This window comes from Zootoca vivipara, chromosome 5 (genome assembly GCF_965207765.1).
Source record: "Zootoca vivipara chromosome 5, rZooViv2.hap1.1, whole genome shotgun sequence".
In the NCBI taxonomy this organism is placed as follows: Eukaryota; Metazoa; Chordata; class Lepidosauria; order Squamata; family Lacertidae; genus Zootoca; species Zootoca vivipara.
Genome location: NC_142588.1, coordinates 50576894 through 50593679, shown reverse-complemented (window position 1 = coordinate 50593679; position 16786 = coordinate 50576894). Strand labels below are relative to the sequence as shown.

Here is a 16786-nt window from a genome sequence, read left to right as displayed (position 1 = left end):
ATGATTAATTAGAGCTTGAGCAAGTCAGCTCCAAGGAGCAAGCTAAGAAAAATCTTATTAGCACCAATGCACTCATTCTGATTTTAGAGTTTCTATTAAATGTTTGTTTAGCACCAACAATATGCTGAGGAAGAAGATATCTCATCACCTCTACTGCTTCAGTAGAAGAAATCGAACCCGAGATCTTAGTACAAATCCCAAAATTGCCCTTCTTTTCACGTAACAGTTTCTGTTCAAATTACTGATATATTAATGAAAACTTGTATTATATACATTAGCTCTGGTGGATGCAAAGGACAGTTTGAATAATTGCTTCATAGCTTATAACTGCAACCAGCCTAGAAGAAATTTAGACCTCCCGACCCCAATGTGGCATAGCCCTCTCACACTGCACTCACACTCCAGATTTCACTAGGAAGAGTCATTCATTTGAAAGTTACATTTATACACCAGCTACACGAAAGTTGCCTGTGATTATTGGCTACCTAGATGTGTGATGTGGGGTGCTGATAAGTCAAAGGAGCACACAAAGCCTATGTCAATTCTTTTGCATGGGAGATCTATCCTAGAGAAGGAACGCACATCATTTCAAAACAAATGAGTTTGGAATTTATTTTTCTTTTAATAATCATGCAGTTTGGTGTGCCTGGAACAGTTGCCATGTGTAGGAGAACCAAACTTCATGAAATATTTCATCCACGTTGAATACACAAAGAATATATTGTGCTTGGCTTCCTCACTCCCCACCTCCCCATCCACCCTGCCTTTCCCTGGTTATTCATGCCAGACTGAGCAGGCCTTTGCATAACATGAAATTAGCTACAACTGATATTCAGATTTTAAGGGATATTAGGAAGCAAATTGTCGGATGCTAGCTGCTAAGCATTCAAGTGTGTTGCCCTGGTGGCTGGTGGCAAATCTACTTGATGAATAGCTTCGGGCTCTATTCTCCAGACACTGTATGTTCTCTGTGCATTATAGGCACCCCTGGTATTTTTATGTCAGCCCAGCCAGTCCAACAGTACTTCTTCCTGCTGCTTCAACATTAGAGAACACAATGGCAAAAGAGACTTGCTTTAATACCCTTTGCCTGTTCTGAGCCAAAACACAGCAGGTCGCTTCACCTTCATGCACTGTAATGTTTCTTAAAACTAAGAGAGGTTCATTGCCTTTGAGGCTTATGGGACTCTGAAATGCAGTCATTTTAATTCACCTCCTGGTGATTAAATAACAAGGGAACCAAGCAGCTGATGGGCCTAGTCAGACATTTTTACCCTCTGCTTATTTCATATGTGAATATGCATATAATTTCAAAACTTTTAGACAATAAGAAAAGTAGCTTCTGTGGAGGAATCAGTGCAAAGTGAAGTAGCTTTTAAGGATGGGGTGGGAATTCAAGGAGGTTTGGAATTCATTGCAAACCTAACTAATTTTCGCTTTCTGGAACATTATGCAGACCAAAATACCTAACTTCAAAATTTGCTGCTCTCTGAATGCTTTGATGCAGTTGTCCAGCCAAATAATGTGCACCAAAATAAGTATATTAGGGGAAAGCGTGCATAAAATGTACATATTAGTAAAAATAACTTGTAAAATGCATTGTTGGAGGGAATCACTTGTAAAATAAACCCCTTTGTATCAGGCAAAAATGCATACAAAATGGCCTATATTAGGAGAAATGTTCAATACCATGCTGATGAATTTTCATGAGGACTTAAAAAAATCACGGACTGATCCAGAAATGTGAAGAACTGAACTTAAGACAGGAAAAATAAGAAACTGAGAGAAACAAAAAGTGATAGATTTGTCTGTCCCTAAAAGCTATGCACACCTTTGATGATCATGCAAGCTACTTAATCGACCAAAATCCCATATTTATATTTTGAAGACAAATAATAAATGATTGTGTTGCAGTAGCAGTCCATTCCAACAGTCCTCCAGAGACAGAAAAGAATTGAGGGGGTGGGGGTGGGGAGAATGAGTTTCTGTAGGAGTTTAACACCTGCTATTGAGACTGCAGTGCTCAGTTGTGCCAGTTTATTGATATCCACTGCCTTAAGTATATACAACTGAGGTTAGGAGTGATGCATTTTTTTAAAAAAATCTAATTATAGTTTGAAAGGTCAAGAATAAGATTCCAGCATATGATTCAAATGCTGAAAATGACAGCAACCCTGTAAAATCTAATTCAGATACATCAGTACACAAAAGGGTACATCTAGGTTAAAAGATGATAAGCAGAAGAAATGACTTGCTGGATCAGATCAAGGTCCATCTGGTCTTAGCAACCTGTTTCCAAAAGCCACCAGCTGGCTACCACCAGAAGCTGACAAGCAAGGCATGAAAACGATCACTTTCTCCTGTGTTCATTCATTCGTTCATTCATTCATTTTATTGGTATGCCGCTTTTCCATGAAAAGAAAATGATGCTCAAAGCAGCTGACAACATATAAAACAATACATTTCAAAACCAAACAGTGCATAAAGAATTCCCTGATAACGTAACAAAACAACACAATAGAAAATATAATAGCATACAGAAAGCAACATTTCAGAACTATAAATATAACATGATTACATAAACAACATCCAGCATCCAATAACAAAATAACAGGGAAGCGTTACAGTTTCAATTTCGTCCTAGAAACACCCCTTCCTATCTTTTTTCAAAAATCATCAAAACTAAGAATGGGGAACCCTGTGACTTCCCAAGATGTTGTTGAACTACCACTCCCATAATCTCTGACCATCGGCACTCAACAGCATCTGCAGAGCCACAGGTTCTCCATCTCTCATCTAAGCTGATGGTTTCCATAAGGATTGGGCAAACACAACGGATATCAAGTCCATTTGATTCCCTTAATACTTTCTCTGCAATTATGCAAAATTAGAATTTCTTATCAACTAGCAATACTAGTGTCACTACCTCTGCTGGATGAATTGATCAAAGAGAGCCCCATTCCAGTTCAATGGTTTGAAGTGCACACAGCACAAGCTTAGCGCTCCATTGGTAGAGTACATACTTTGCATGCAGAAGGTCCCATGATCACTTCCCAAACTATCATGTTAAAGGAGCTGAAGGAGTAGGGCTGAGACATGAACCTTTATGCTTAATCCCTTGGACCTTCATGGACCTATGGTCTCACTTAATAAAATAAATTATATAATCATAGAGGGGGAGACCCAACGCAAGGTTACATTCCCAAAGTCACTTGGTGAGTGAAAATCTTGAATCCATGTCCTCCAGTTAAAAGACACAACTCATCTGTAAAGAACAATAGGTTTGTGTTCTTCATTCAGCACAAGCCAGTTTCCCAAAAGCTAGTGAATCATTTTTCTTTTCATTCCTTTCCATCACAATAGAGTTATTCTTGGGGGCGGGGGCGGGGGGATATTTTCAGTATATCTTGTTACAGAAATTGTATAGTTTTTTAAAAAGCTAGCTGGGCAACACAGTGGAAAATATAGCTAGAGATGAATCATGATAAAGGCAGAAGAATTATGGCACCCATTTGGTTTGGTTCTGAAACATGTAAAGCTGCTTTGTTTTTCGGGAAACCATTTTGTGTTTCAAGGGCTGATTGCCGTTTGTGTTGGCTTCTCTCTACTAAGTGCTTTCTCACTGTAGGAATTTGTTTCGTATCAGGAGGGCATAGGAGAGGTTTATGAAGTACAGAGGAGTATGATGACCATTATGTGAGAAAGGCAAGAGGGGAACTTTGGGGGGCATTCTTTTATTTTTTAATGGTACTTTATATGTCGCTGCCATTTTAACAAAGCTCTACTCAAACGTGCAAAGATCCCATTTGTTCTGAGAAGCACTTTGTAATATTAAAAATGCACTAACATAGCAAGAGGCACGAAAACTTGAATACTCAGGAAAGCGTAGAAGGCTGATATAAGGAATGTGTCTGAATCCACATGCATGCCCAGTACTCATGTGTATTCCTACACACCCACCCAAGAGGCTTAGGACCTTTTGTTGGAGATTAAAACTTGTGCTTGATATGAATGTGTGTTTACCCTTAATTTTATGCCCCAAGAGGTTCTTGCACAAGAATAATAAAGAAACATTGGTTTATAACTGGAAATGAAAGTGACTGATTATATGGGTGCTCCTTCAGATAGCCAAGTTACAATATCCGTGGGCAGCAAATCACACAGCATCCACACCTTGATCTAAAGAGTTAAATGATGCCCATTTCAAAAGTGGAGAGAGAGAGAGAGAGAGAGAGAGAGAGAGAGAGAGAGAGAGAGAGAGAGAGAGAGAGAGAGAGAGAGAGAGATTTGTCACAGACCCATGCTAGAAGTCAAGTAAGAAAGGGAGGGAAGAGTATACCTGTCTTGAAGTAAGTATAACCTCAGTGCCAGATCAAGAGGGCTGTGCCTTTTGTTTGAGAGTTATGCTCTCCCCATCAGTAACCTGTGCCAACAATAGTTCTGGTTACAGGTAGGTAGCCGTGTTGGTCTGGGTCGAAGTAAAAGAATAAATAAATAAATAAATAAATAAAAATACTGAAGGAATTTTTTTATTTTACTGTGCCAACAAGGCTGCAAGGCCTTTGCCACCCATTCATTCGTCCATGATCCAGCAAATCATAGAGTGCATATGGTTCATAATGGGAATCTTATATCAAGTTATGCCAACTTTTACTCATGTCATTACTGTATCTACAGAAATAAACCCCAGGAAAGGCTCAGATTGGCATACATTCTGATGCCTTCTTGTTCCGCTCACTACAGTGCTACATTTTCTTCTTATAAACCCATGCTAAACTTTAATGCCCACTCATCTTACTTGTGACCTCAGAAGGTCTTCCCCTCTTCATAGATTTGCATTCTTCAATCTGATTTGCATCATTTGATGATTGTATCAAAGGGATACCTGACATGTGTGAATAATTACTCTTCCATTGAACACCATCACAGAGAGAACTTTCATCACCTCAAATTGAAGTCAATCCTGAGCATGTTTACATCTACTGTCACTGTTATAAAGTAAAGTGCATTGCTCTGCAAGATAAAATAGCCTCTGACATTTATTGGATGTGTTCTCCTGAATGCAAACACAGGACAACACAAATTTAGAGAGTCACACTCTTAGGCATCCAGAACTGAGCTATTATTATACTTTAGAATGTTCAAGCATTATAGGTTTGCAGGCATAAATTCCCAGGTAGCAATTGCACAACTGTTCAGCACAGAGGATTCTTCCACCAAGGAAAGAAGCTGCATTCTCATTCTGTCTTTCTGCACAATGTTGCATTTTCAATAATAACCACAAGGAATCTCATTATACCATCTTATCTCCAAACTGCCTCATAATGAGAGTTTTTCTTCTGAAGCCAATTTCTTTGCTTGATTATTTAGAGAAATAACTACAGGTTTCTTTAAAGGATACAGCCTTTTCGTGAGTCTCCCTCTTGCTTTGCATCTTATGAAGCAAGATGTAAGAAAATCTACTTGAGCAGACATGCAATGTTTGCTTTGGCATTTCTATATTAAACCTTTTGAGTGTGATGGGTCTTTCTGTGTGAGAACATAGATTCCCACCAGCCCATCTCCAGGGAGCCATTAAGAGTTTTGATTGCATAGGCTACAACTAGGAGCAAGCCCCACTGAACATATTAAGTCTTGCTTCCAAGTAGGCATGCGTAGGTTTGTGTTGATATGAATAATGTTTCTTGAAATGAATGGAAATATGTGCACCAGAAAAGCACAATGTAGACCACTATCCATATTAGAGAACAGTCATACTATCTTTGTCAGTGTGGCCAGTCAATGCCATACTTTGGAGGTGGCAGCTAAACACTTGAGAAGCTGGGCCTGCTCCCTTCCTCCATGCTTATGCATGAGCACAAAGTGAACTTGCCATGCAATGCAGATATCCACACCACTTGTTCATTTCTTAAATGTGTGCTAAAGTGCCATAATACATACAATGAGACAACCATCATAGAATTTGTTGCATTCTGTGGTTGCTGTAGCTCCAACTCTTACTTGTTCTATTGCTCTGGGTGCAGAAAACCTATGCTTACATGCATTGCTGCAGTGTTTTGTCATGATTTCCTGTTTTTACTAGTTTGCTTAATGGTGGTTCCTATGCTCTCAAAGACAGGTGTGTTGTTCATAATAACGGTGGTGTTTCAAAGAGGACACGAAAATATTTCCCTCTCATTGAGGCTGTTCTCTTTCTCCTAGAGGTAAAAAAAAAAAACCTGGCTTCTTTTCCCAGTTAAAATCAAGATTAATCATAAAAACAAAAGCAGTCATATTGGTCCATGAGAAAAATAAATAAACCTCCCAAATCCACAGTTGGGCATAGTGCCGGCCCAGCCATTAGGCAGGGTGAGGCCACTATTTCAGGCGGCACATGCCCCCAGGCAGCATGCTCACATGTGTCCTACCTGACCACTGCCAGCAGCTGGGAAGAGCTGCCACTCTCAATGCTGATTGCATCCATTTCGAGTGAGATCTCACCCAAAATTGGTGCCAATGCTGGTGTGGCAGGATGCACGGAGGCAGCAGAACAGGCAGTGGCAGGAGCATGTAGGTGGTGGCAGGAGTAGTAGGAGCAGCAGGGCAAAGTGGCACTTCCCATTTCGCCTCAGGCAGTGGAATGGGACGCAACGCCTCTGGTTGGGCACTGTTTTTATCAGGACCATTCAATATGTTGCAAAGTATTTAGCAAGTTTTCAACTTCTCCAGAGCACTTCATGCACCAAAAGGCTATACAAAGCAGGCCAGGAGGCATAAACGGACACGCAAAATCAATGACTATATCAGTCTTTCCAAACCTAACATCCTCCAGACATTTTGCACTAGAACAGGACTTCACTTTCAAATTCCCACCATCCTTGGCCATTGGTCAAACGTGGTGTAGTGGTTAAGAGCGGTGGACTCGTAATCTGGTGAACCGGGTTCACGTCTCCGCTCCTCCACATGCAGCTGCTGGGTGACCTTGGGCTAGTCACACTGCGCTGAAGTCTCTCAGCCTCACTCACCTCACAGAGTATTTGTTGTGGGGGAGGAAGGGAAAGGAGAATGTTAGCCACTTTGAGACTCCTTAGGGTAGTGATAAAGTGGGAGTGAAAGGTGGGATATGAAGTCCTCCTCCTCCCCCTCCTCCTCCTCTTCTTCTTCTTCTTCTTCTTCTTCTTCTTCTTCTTCTTCTTCTTCTTCTTCTTCTTCTTCTTCTATCGCATTTATATCTCAATGCTTCTCCAAGAAGCTCAGGATGGTGTACATGGATCTTTTCCTCTTCCATTAATCCCCACAACAGCCCTTTGGCATAGGTTAGACTGAGAAGCACTGACTGGCCCCAGGTCACCTAGTAAGCTTCACGGCCAGGTCTCCTAGTTCTAGTACAACACTCTAACCACTACACCACAGCTTGGGGCTGATAGTAGTTGTAGTCCAAAATGTCATGAGGTCACAAAGTTTTATTTATTAGTTTCATATCCTACCCTTCCTCACAAAGGAGCCCAGAAGAACCCAAAGGTTCAGAAAGGAGCATCTATATCTATAATACCCCACCCAGTCCTCTTATCACACAACACATGCATTACTATAACTTCAGATATTACTACAGTTTTTCACAATAAAAAACAACCCTCAAACACACTGCAGTAATTAGGCTACACTGTATGGCTCTTTCAGGACCAGAATATCTTGAACCACTCTTGCCCATGCATTGGCAACCTCCACATTGGATGACTGCAAAGTGCTTTATGTACGGCTGCCAAGAAGCTGCAACTAGCGCCTAATATGGCAACGTAACTCACTGGAGCAGAACAGCTCCATTATATTACACCACTGCTGAAAGATTTGCATTGGCTGCCAATTAGCTACCAGGCTAGGTTTGGGCGACTGGTACTACTGTATAAAGGCCTCTGCAGTTTGAGATCAGAATACCTAAAAGGTTGTCTCATCCCTTATGCACCAAACCCAGCAGGTACCATAATATCAGGAGATCTATTCCACGCAGTGTCAGTTCTCCTTCAACAAGTCCTTCAACATTTCTTTGGGATGTTTCATAGGATAATAAGTGATCTAACAATTATGAGATGAAACTTTTATTATAATGGGAGGGAATAAAATTATTCCATGATTGTTATTTCCAAACTGCCCTTTCTCCAAAGAGCACAGGGGGGGGGTGATACACAATAGAGTACTGTAAAAAAAAAAGTCTATAAAATCCTTACATTCCATTAGCTATGGAATGTACACAATTAGACTTTTCTACCATTCCTTTTAAGTTTCTGTCCAATGAATTCCTGCAATAAATGCAATGCTTGAACATTCATTAAGTAGAAGCCTTAATGAAATCCACAGGGGGCAAATCCATGACTCCCTCCAGTTTTGCCTACAATAGTGGCTGGGAGGACTGCCAGAAAGTAGAGAGGCCCCTCTAACCCACCCTTACATAATTTGAGCTCTGAATAAACGACCAGGTTTCTGTGTCTGCAATAAAGCAAGCTAGTGTTTCAATATATTAAAAGATGCTCCTGTCAAAATACACCACCTGTCCAGCCTAGGGGTGACTAACCGTTTTGCGCCAGGGGCCTGACTCCAATCAATTTTTGCTGATCTTCTGAAGGCCTGATCAATTTTGGCAACAGCAGCAGCTTAAAAAAAAGTAGATACGGGTAGATGCCTGGTGGGTGCATTAATTTCCCTCACCCCAGACATCAGATTCCCTGAACAAAGAAGGGGGAAAACCCCTCTTCAGCTGATCTGCCCAGATTATCCAAGAAGAAGGGCTCTTTTTCCTCTTCAGGTGTAAGTATAAAGGTGTGAGGTGGCCACATCCACTTTTGGTCACACCCAACAGTGGCATGCAGACCCTGGAGGACTGGCAAGGCTTTCAGCCAGTGAATGTTAACCACTCCTCATCTAGTCTTCTTCAGACATTCATCATATGAACATGAGCATAAATGCATGCATGCTAACTCTATTTTTCTATCCTCTCCATGCACTCAAGGATGACTGCCTGCAGTAGAGGAGTCTCCTGTACTTGTGTAGGCACCCACAATCACCTCCATGTGTTTGGTCAAGTGCCATTATGAACACATGAACAGTGAGAAATACACTGGAAATTCAGATAATTGTTTTCAATGTTTACATAATGTTGTTTAGACTCACACAATTCAGATAATATATTGACACAAGGCTAGACCATCTGAGCCTCACCTTTGGGTATCTGAGATGACTAAAATCATGGTTGCCAGGAATGGGAAAGTCCATGTGAGACAGAAAGAACACTTATGGGCTTTGCAAGACCATCACATTCCAGATTTCTGGTGCTTCCAAAACTTTCCCATACCTGTTTTGGAGATGCTTACTTTGCCTATTTGCATATTATCACTCTACACAAAGCACTGCATATACTGGTTCAGATATAGTCCTGAGAATCAACTCTCCTAGTCACACATTGTCAACACTGAATTGGGTTTTCAAATCTTGACACAACCAAAAACTCTAGTCAAGATGCCCCTGGCATTTACTTTAGAGGGGAAAGTCACCTGAGACCTTAGATATTTCACTGGACCATAAAGAATAAAGACACCTTGCTTTCACCAAACAGGATGATTCAGCAGCAAGATCATTTTGTGCAATGACAAAAGAATGGTGATTGCTCTAGATTCTGCAGATCTCAGTATTAAAACCTTTATTAGCATCACTTTCAAACATTCAAAGTAAATAGGCCAGTACGATCTCGTCACCATATCATTCTGCAGATCTAGAGTGATCTGATACACCAATTCCCTGTCACCATACTGCAATGTGATGAATGTGTCATGAACACATAAAATAACACAACTGACATCTATCACCCATTTAAACACATGCAAAAGTTCTAAAGGATATGACCAATTGACTAAAGAACTTTTCTCCACTCACTTTGTAACAAGACCTGCCATAAAGGTAAATTGGAATGTAGCATTTTGTAATTCACAATACAGTAATGATCAGAATTATATATTGTTTTAATTTAAAGTCTCCATCTTATCTCTTCTGTACTACAACCCCTGACAGAAGCGTTTGAGCCTATTTTTAAGTTGTAAACCATTGCTAAGGACATGAATCATATGAAAGCTGTGACTAACTTGTTCAATCAGTTTTAAAAGTCTGGAGTTTGAAGTGGAGGGTTGATTTTAGTGGACCCATATTAGATAGAGATCTGATAGCCAAAATGGGTAAAAAGGGGGAAAGGTCCCCCGAAAAGCACAAGGGTAGGGTTTCTGTTTTTTGTTTTTTTGCATTATTGGATTAAAGTTCCTGAAAACCATATAAAATTATGGCCTGGTCAATAAAGTCTGAATTCTCAAGAAGTGCTGATGACATCCTCATGAATACTAAATGGACATACTGTGATTTATACTCACTCACACCAAAAGGAATTTATAATGGTCAAATCATCATTTTTTAAAGCCACAATTGAAAGCTGGCTACAGGTAACAAGAACTAGAAGTGACAGACCCAAAGAATGCCTTAAAATGGAGCATGAAAGATTCAATGTGTATCTACCTTATGAATAAAAACAAACAAACTCCCCCTCCCTTGTGTTTTGGTGCATCTTACATTTCCTTAGTTCTCTTTAACTTTTCAGGATAAAGTAGCTCCCAGGAATCAGCACTACACAGAAGCCCAGTCTGCATTGTCCTAGTTCTCTAAAAGCTGATATCCAGTTTATACTAGGAAGTGTTGTGAAAGAAAGGAGCTCTGTTTATTGGGATAAATCTTCAGCAATGGAACACTAGTACCTTTTTATATAAAAAAAGAAAGATACATGTTAAAATGAAAAGGGGTTTAATTACTGTAGATATACAGGATGGAAAAACTCTAATTTTAGCATCAACAGGGATAAAGCACAGAACAACAGGTGAGCAGTTATCCTCATCTTGCAACGTGAGTTTCCTTTTTATATAAATGGGCACCTCACCATCCCCAGGGAGCTGATGGTATGTGGTGTTGAGCCAATCCTCAGTTGCAAAACCTGAAGTGCTTTAGTATGCCTGAGGGAAAGGAATTCAGGGCAGGCTTGAAGAGATTCTAATACTGGCATGCTTTTGATCAAAACTGAACCTTGATTGCTCATGACATGATCTATTAAATTAAAGCTAAGGGGCAATGAATCAGTGACATAATAGAGACTGAGAGACACTTTCTACCCCAGTGTCCCAGTACAAGAAACACAGTTCTATAAATTTTGCAGAATCAGCCAAGAGGAAAAGAAAAATTGACTTGACGATGGGAAAAGAGAGAAAGCTGTGTGTGCTGGTTAGATACATGTCATCAAATGGGAAGCCGGAGAGAAAATGGACAGACAGGAGATCAGATAGGATCCAGTGAGGAAATCTGGCCTCATAGGGGGCTTTTGGCCCCCGACCACATCTCCATAATTCCACCACTCACCACGGAAATCAGGCTACAATTTGTGACACTTTGCCATGCCAGTAAAGCATCTCGGAAATGAAATGTCCGACAGTTTTCACCTGACTTTGAAACAGTTTGATCGACATCTTCCACCCTACACGCAACGCAGCGTATTTTAACTCCTTGATCTCAGCCCTTTCCCACTCGCAGCTCCTCTCCTCGTACATTCAAGTGCGCTTGAATGCACCGAGATGCAGTTCCAGGCTGTGTCAAGTGGAGCAGGAAACTTTCTGCCCCAGAGAGAAAGCGCCACACGGACGCACGAACAGAAGACCACCTCTTCTGTTAAAAATAAGCGGGGGCGGGAGGGCGCGAAGAAGGCGAAACTCCCCCCGAGGGGCGCTAAAACCGAAGAATCATCCAGTGCTGTGGAGGTTTAGCGAGGTTATCATCCTGCTCCCTGAATCTTTTCTAGGGAACAGCGGCAGAGATTGAACCATTCCCACCCCACCCCCAATCGTGCTTGTTATTATCGTGACAATGCTGGCTACTCACGCTACTGTTGTGTCCCGACCAGTGCACCATGGCTTGGTTATGCGCCGAATCCCCCGTGAGGGCAAAGGTCGTGCTCGTCAATTTCAGCTCCTCCAGGCGGAAGCGCGTGGCTTTCCCCGGCAGCTGCTCCGGACTTGCCCGTTCCCGGCTCTCCGGCGGCTTGTCTCTCTCCGCCGGAGCCCCTCGGGGCTTCCGGCTCGCCAGTCGCCTCCGATCCGCGCCGGGCTTCCTCGGGCGGCCCAGGGGCGCCGATCGGGCAGCGCGGCCGGCGTGAGAGTTCCCCGCCGGGCGCCCTTCGGCGGAAGAGAACTTGGCGCGCCCGGCTCGATTCCCACCCAAGGGCGACGCTCGGCGGCCGAGCCGAGCCTCGGGGCGCTCGCCGCTCAGCTGCCGGGAGCCCGCCAGGCTGCGCGATGCAGGTGGCGGGGCGTCTTTCTCCTCAGCGGGGGCAGAAGCGGAAAGGGCTGGATCCCCGGCACTCGCCGGCGGCTCCTCGCCACCACCGGGGCGCCTCTCACCTCTTTCCTCCCCGGGTCTCCTCCTCGCCTCGTCGCCTCTTCGCCCCGCCGTCCTCAAGTGCATTAATAATCCGTCCTGAGGTCGCTGCTGCTGCTCCCGCAGCTGGAGCTGCACCTGCCAACGGCACGAGCTGCAAGTGATTTCTGCCCCGATGAAGCCAAAAGTGAGGATCAAAAGCCATGTCCGGGCAGCTAGCAGAGCAACGTGCCAGCCTGGGTACCAGCCAGTAACTTTTCCCATTGCCCCTGATGCTGGTGGAGGGGCGGGGAGGGAACGTGTGCGAGAGAGAGAGAGAGAGACAGAGAGGGAGAGAGAGCGACGGAGTGAGAGGGAAGCGAAATGGGAGGGGAGTTGGGAGAAGACGGCAGGTGGTGTTTTATTCCGAGGTCTCTTCTTAAAGGAAGGCAGCGGCGATAACTCTCTCGAAGTTTCAGACCCTGGGTGCAGTCTGGGGAGAAGAGGAGGGGGAGAAAGAAGAGAAACACCCCGCTTTCTTTGCTTTCGGAGTTCCCCCTCACCCCCCAAAAGCTGGCGTCGCCGAGCGGGCTTTTGATGGAGGGGGGAAGCCACCACCGCGCGGGGGAGGAGCTGAAGGAGCGCGCGAGCGAGAGCGAGGGAGAGCGGGCGCGCCAGCCAACCCCGGCTGGTGATTTCTCCGGCTTGCCTTTGTAGAAGAAGTCACCACATCGCCTCCCCGCCCCCTCGCGCCGAGCACGGCTGCTTCTCGTCACTGGATCGGGAGGGACGGGCGATCCGCTCGCCCCCTTTCAAGGCGCCCGGCGGCCGCGCCAACTTCGTCTGTTTCTCCCTCCGCCAGCCTTGCGCGGCTCTCTCTTGGCCACCTCGGGGAAAGCGGCGGCTATGTTGGGAAACGACGTGAAAAGCGAGAGAGCAAGGCTCCTTCGGGAAGGGAATCTAACGGCGAGGGACGGCGTGTGCCACTCAAAGTTCCCTCACGTTGACGCGGTGGGTGGGGAGGGGTCGGGGTGTCACCCGCGAAAGTGGGTGCAAAGAAAGTGGATGAGGAGCGCTCTGGACTTCTCTGCTCCTCCTGCCCAGTAGCCCCTGCTGAGCATAACGCTTCTAAAATCTCAGCCAATGTCCACGTTGAATCACAGAAATTTCACGTTAGAAAGAAGCACAATCAATCAAGGGGGAGGGATGCGCGTGTGCACATATCTATATCTTTATATAGATCAAATATACTGAAATGAAAGAAAGCTACTTACTTGGCCGCAGTTCAAAACAAACTTCCCTTAACAATGTTAAAAACTATATAGAGTGTAGCATAATATCGCCTTAGCCACGGTAAAATCACAAATAATTTTCATTTCTCTCTCTAGTTTCCTCTGATGCCCCTGCCCCCTGCCCCCTTCTCCCAAATGAAAATTCATGGTAAATTCTGCAGTGGTTCAGTCACTGAAAGGGGGATCCCAGAAAGAATTTTATACAGGACAGAGTCACATGGAATGGAGTAGCATTTGTCTCAGAAGGATAGCATTCTCTTTCCCAGCCTGAATTGTGTTTCCAACATAAATAGTGGCTGCATACCCCCTTGTGACATTTTATTTGAAACTATTTAAATAATAAATAGTTTAATTATTTAACTATTTAAATAATAAATAAATAAAACAACGGCACACCTGTTGCTTGAGCAGAGGCACCGATCCTTCATGTGGCTGAACTTGACCTTGCCTTGGCTACCTCAGAGGTAGGGATCCACTTTCGCATGCATGCATAAGCATTTGAGCGAAAAATCTGTGGGTGCTGTTAGGTGTAATCAACTTCCCAGAACATCAAAGGAGATGTGAATATCATACTACATGATCCATTTTGCTAAGGAGACAGGGTGGATGGTGGTTTAGAAGAACACAGACAAGTAAAGTACAAAATGGAACAGGACCAAAAGATGAGCAGAGGAAGAGAGATCGCATGCCAAAATGCATGGCAGCTGATAGCACAATGTGGATTGCACACTGCCAGACTTCATACCTGTTTAAAAGGTGAATGGATGTCACCAGAGGAAAGGGAAACAGCCAATCCAGGAATACAGAGCTAAACAAAGATAGGATGCAAACAGCACAAACTAATGACAAGTTCAATTTTTCAAAAAGTGAGCTGCCTTTGGTCAGTGGTGGGAGACAGCAGATTGAGGTTGAATTCTGACAAGACAGAAGTAATCTTTCTGGGGGACAGGTGTGGGGGACACCCTGGTCCTGAATGGGGTAACTGTGCCCCTAAAGGACCAGGCCTGGGAGTCATTCTGGACTCTCAGCTGTCCATGGAGGCCTGGGTCAATTCTGTGTCCAGGGCAGCTGTCTGCCAGCTCCATCTGGTACACAAGCTGAGACCTTACCTGTCTGTACACTGTCTCGCCAGAGTGGTACAAGCTCTTGTTATCTCCTGCTTGGACTACTGCAATGCGCTGTACCTTTGAAGGTGACTCAGGAACTTCAACTAATCCAGAATGCTGCAGCTAGACTGGTGACTGGGAGCGGCCGCCAGGGCCATATAACACTGGTCCTAAAAGAACTACATTACATTTCCGAGCACAATTCAAAGTGTTGGTGCTGACCTTTAAAGCCCTAAACAGCTTCGGCCCTGTATACCTGAAGGAGTTTCTCCACCCACATCATTCACTAGCAGGGAACGCTTCAGCTCAGCCTTTGCACTGTTGACTTAACACCCCCTGCTGTGCAGATAATGGAGAAAGCTTGTAAATTGTATCCCTTCTGGCATCCTGGCCAACTCTATTACGCTGGTGTACCAGAAGCCCAGAATAGCACCAAATAAAACCTGCTCATACGTCAGCGACTGATAAGACTTGTCAACCAGTTCTTCCAAAGTCTTCCTAAATTATAAAGCTCCAAAATACAAGCCAAAAGAGAGCAGGTCTGGGAAGAGCAAGGCATACAATGGGCACCACCAGTGAAAAGGCCCTGCTCTGTGTAACTCCTGCCCTGTCATTTGATAGAGTGCCCACTTGCCCTCCTCCTTGACATGGAATGTTCTCTATTGGAGTCTCCAGGTCCAGAACAAAGACCATAAGAAGGGAGAGCAGGGACCTTGAAGTTCCCAACAGCTGTTAATCAAGCAAGCAAGCAAGCAAGCAAGCACACAGGTCACATTTGTCACAGTCAGGACGTCTATGTCCTGGCCAGGCTTGCACCCAATCTTGTTTTTGTATAATCTTGTTTGTCCTCAGTAACCAAAATTATATTATCAACATATACAAGCTGATTGCCAAAGAACTGAATTATGGTGCTGGAGGAGACTTTTGAGAGTCCCATGGACTGCAAGAAGATCAAACTTATCCATTCCTAAGGAAATCAGCCCTGAGTGCTTACTGGAAGGACAGATCCTGAAGCTGAGGCTCCAATACTTTGGCCATCTCATGAGAAGAGAAGACTCCCTGGAAAAGACTCTGATGCTGGGAAAGATGGAGGGCACAAGGAGAAGGGGACAACAGAGGACGAGATGGTTGGACAGTGTTCTCGAAGCTACGAACATGAGTCTGACCAAACTGCGGGAGGCAGTGGAAGACAGGGGTGCCTGGCGTGCTCTGATCCATGGGGTCACCAAGAGTCAGATGCGACTAAACAACAACAACAACAAGCAGAAAAGTTGTTTTCCTTCATTTGCAAGGAATTGTACAAAACAAGGTGGCACTAATAAAGAAAAGTTCCAGGGTGGCAACGAAAAGCAAACTAAAAATGCTTTTGCAGTTCATGAAAACTATCCAGCAATATCAAGTTATAGGAAAACTGGTGCTATTAACAGTAATCCTTCTAGTTGATTAATTGGTTTGGCAACTTCCATGCACATGGCGTGCGATGCTCATTATTTTCCCCAAGAGGTAAATGATAACTAATCAGAGGCAGCCACAGTTGCAAATGGCAACTGTGAAAGGAAGAGGAGCAGGTTTGCTCAAGTGTGTTGTTACTGTTTGTAATGTAAAATGTTTGTAAAGTGTGTGTGTTACTGTAATGAAATGAGAGCAGTAGTTTACTTGCTCAAATTAACAAATAAGAAAGTTGTGAGAATTTAAATTCTAGATTAAAATTGATTACTTAATTGAGAAACTGGGGCCTAATTTGAATACTGTAGTAGAGTGCCTGGTATCTGGTGGGCAGACCAAAGCACTTGTCTGGAGAGCTATGAGATTCAGGTGAGGGTCAGATGCCTTGTCAATTCCAACAGGTATGTAACAGGACTACCTGCCCAGGCCACAAAAGGTTTACAAAGTTCAGTTATTGCAAAAGTTTTTCAGTGTTAATTTTATGCATTTTTAAAAATCACCATGGTATTTAACAATAATATCTTATGTCCTTTA

The 16786-nt window shown here is 43.7% G+C and overlaps 1 protein-coding gene across 3 annotated transcripts in view; it reads right to left on the bottom strand.

Annotated features, from left to right (window-relative positions):
* The window catches only part of SORCS1 (sortilin related VPS10 domain containing receptor 1), a 359672-nt gene extending 346575 nt beyond the window's left edge, over positions 1-13097 (bottom strand). For 2 of the 3 annotated variants that reach the window (XM_035132751.3, XM_088670638.1), the window contains exon 1: positions 11935-12970. In XM_035132751.3, coding sequence (XP_034988642.3) covers positions 11935-12693 — 759 coding nt within the window. In that variant the 5' untranslated portion in view covers positions 12694-12970. Of the gene's footprint in view, positions 1-11934 lie in introns of all 3 variants that reach the window. The other variant, XR_009557597.2, reaches the window with a different exon arrangement.
* Positions 13098-16786: the final 3689 nt, after the last annotated feature.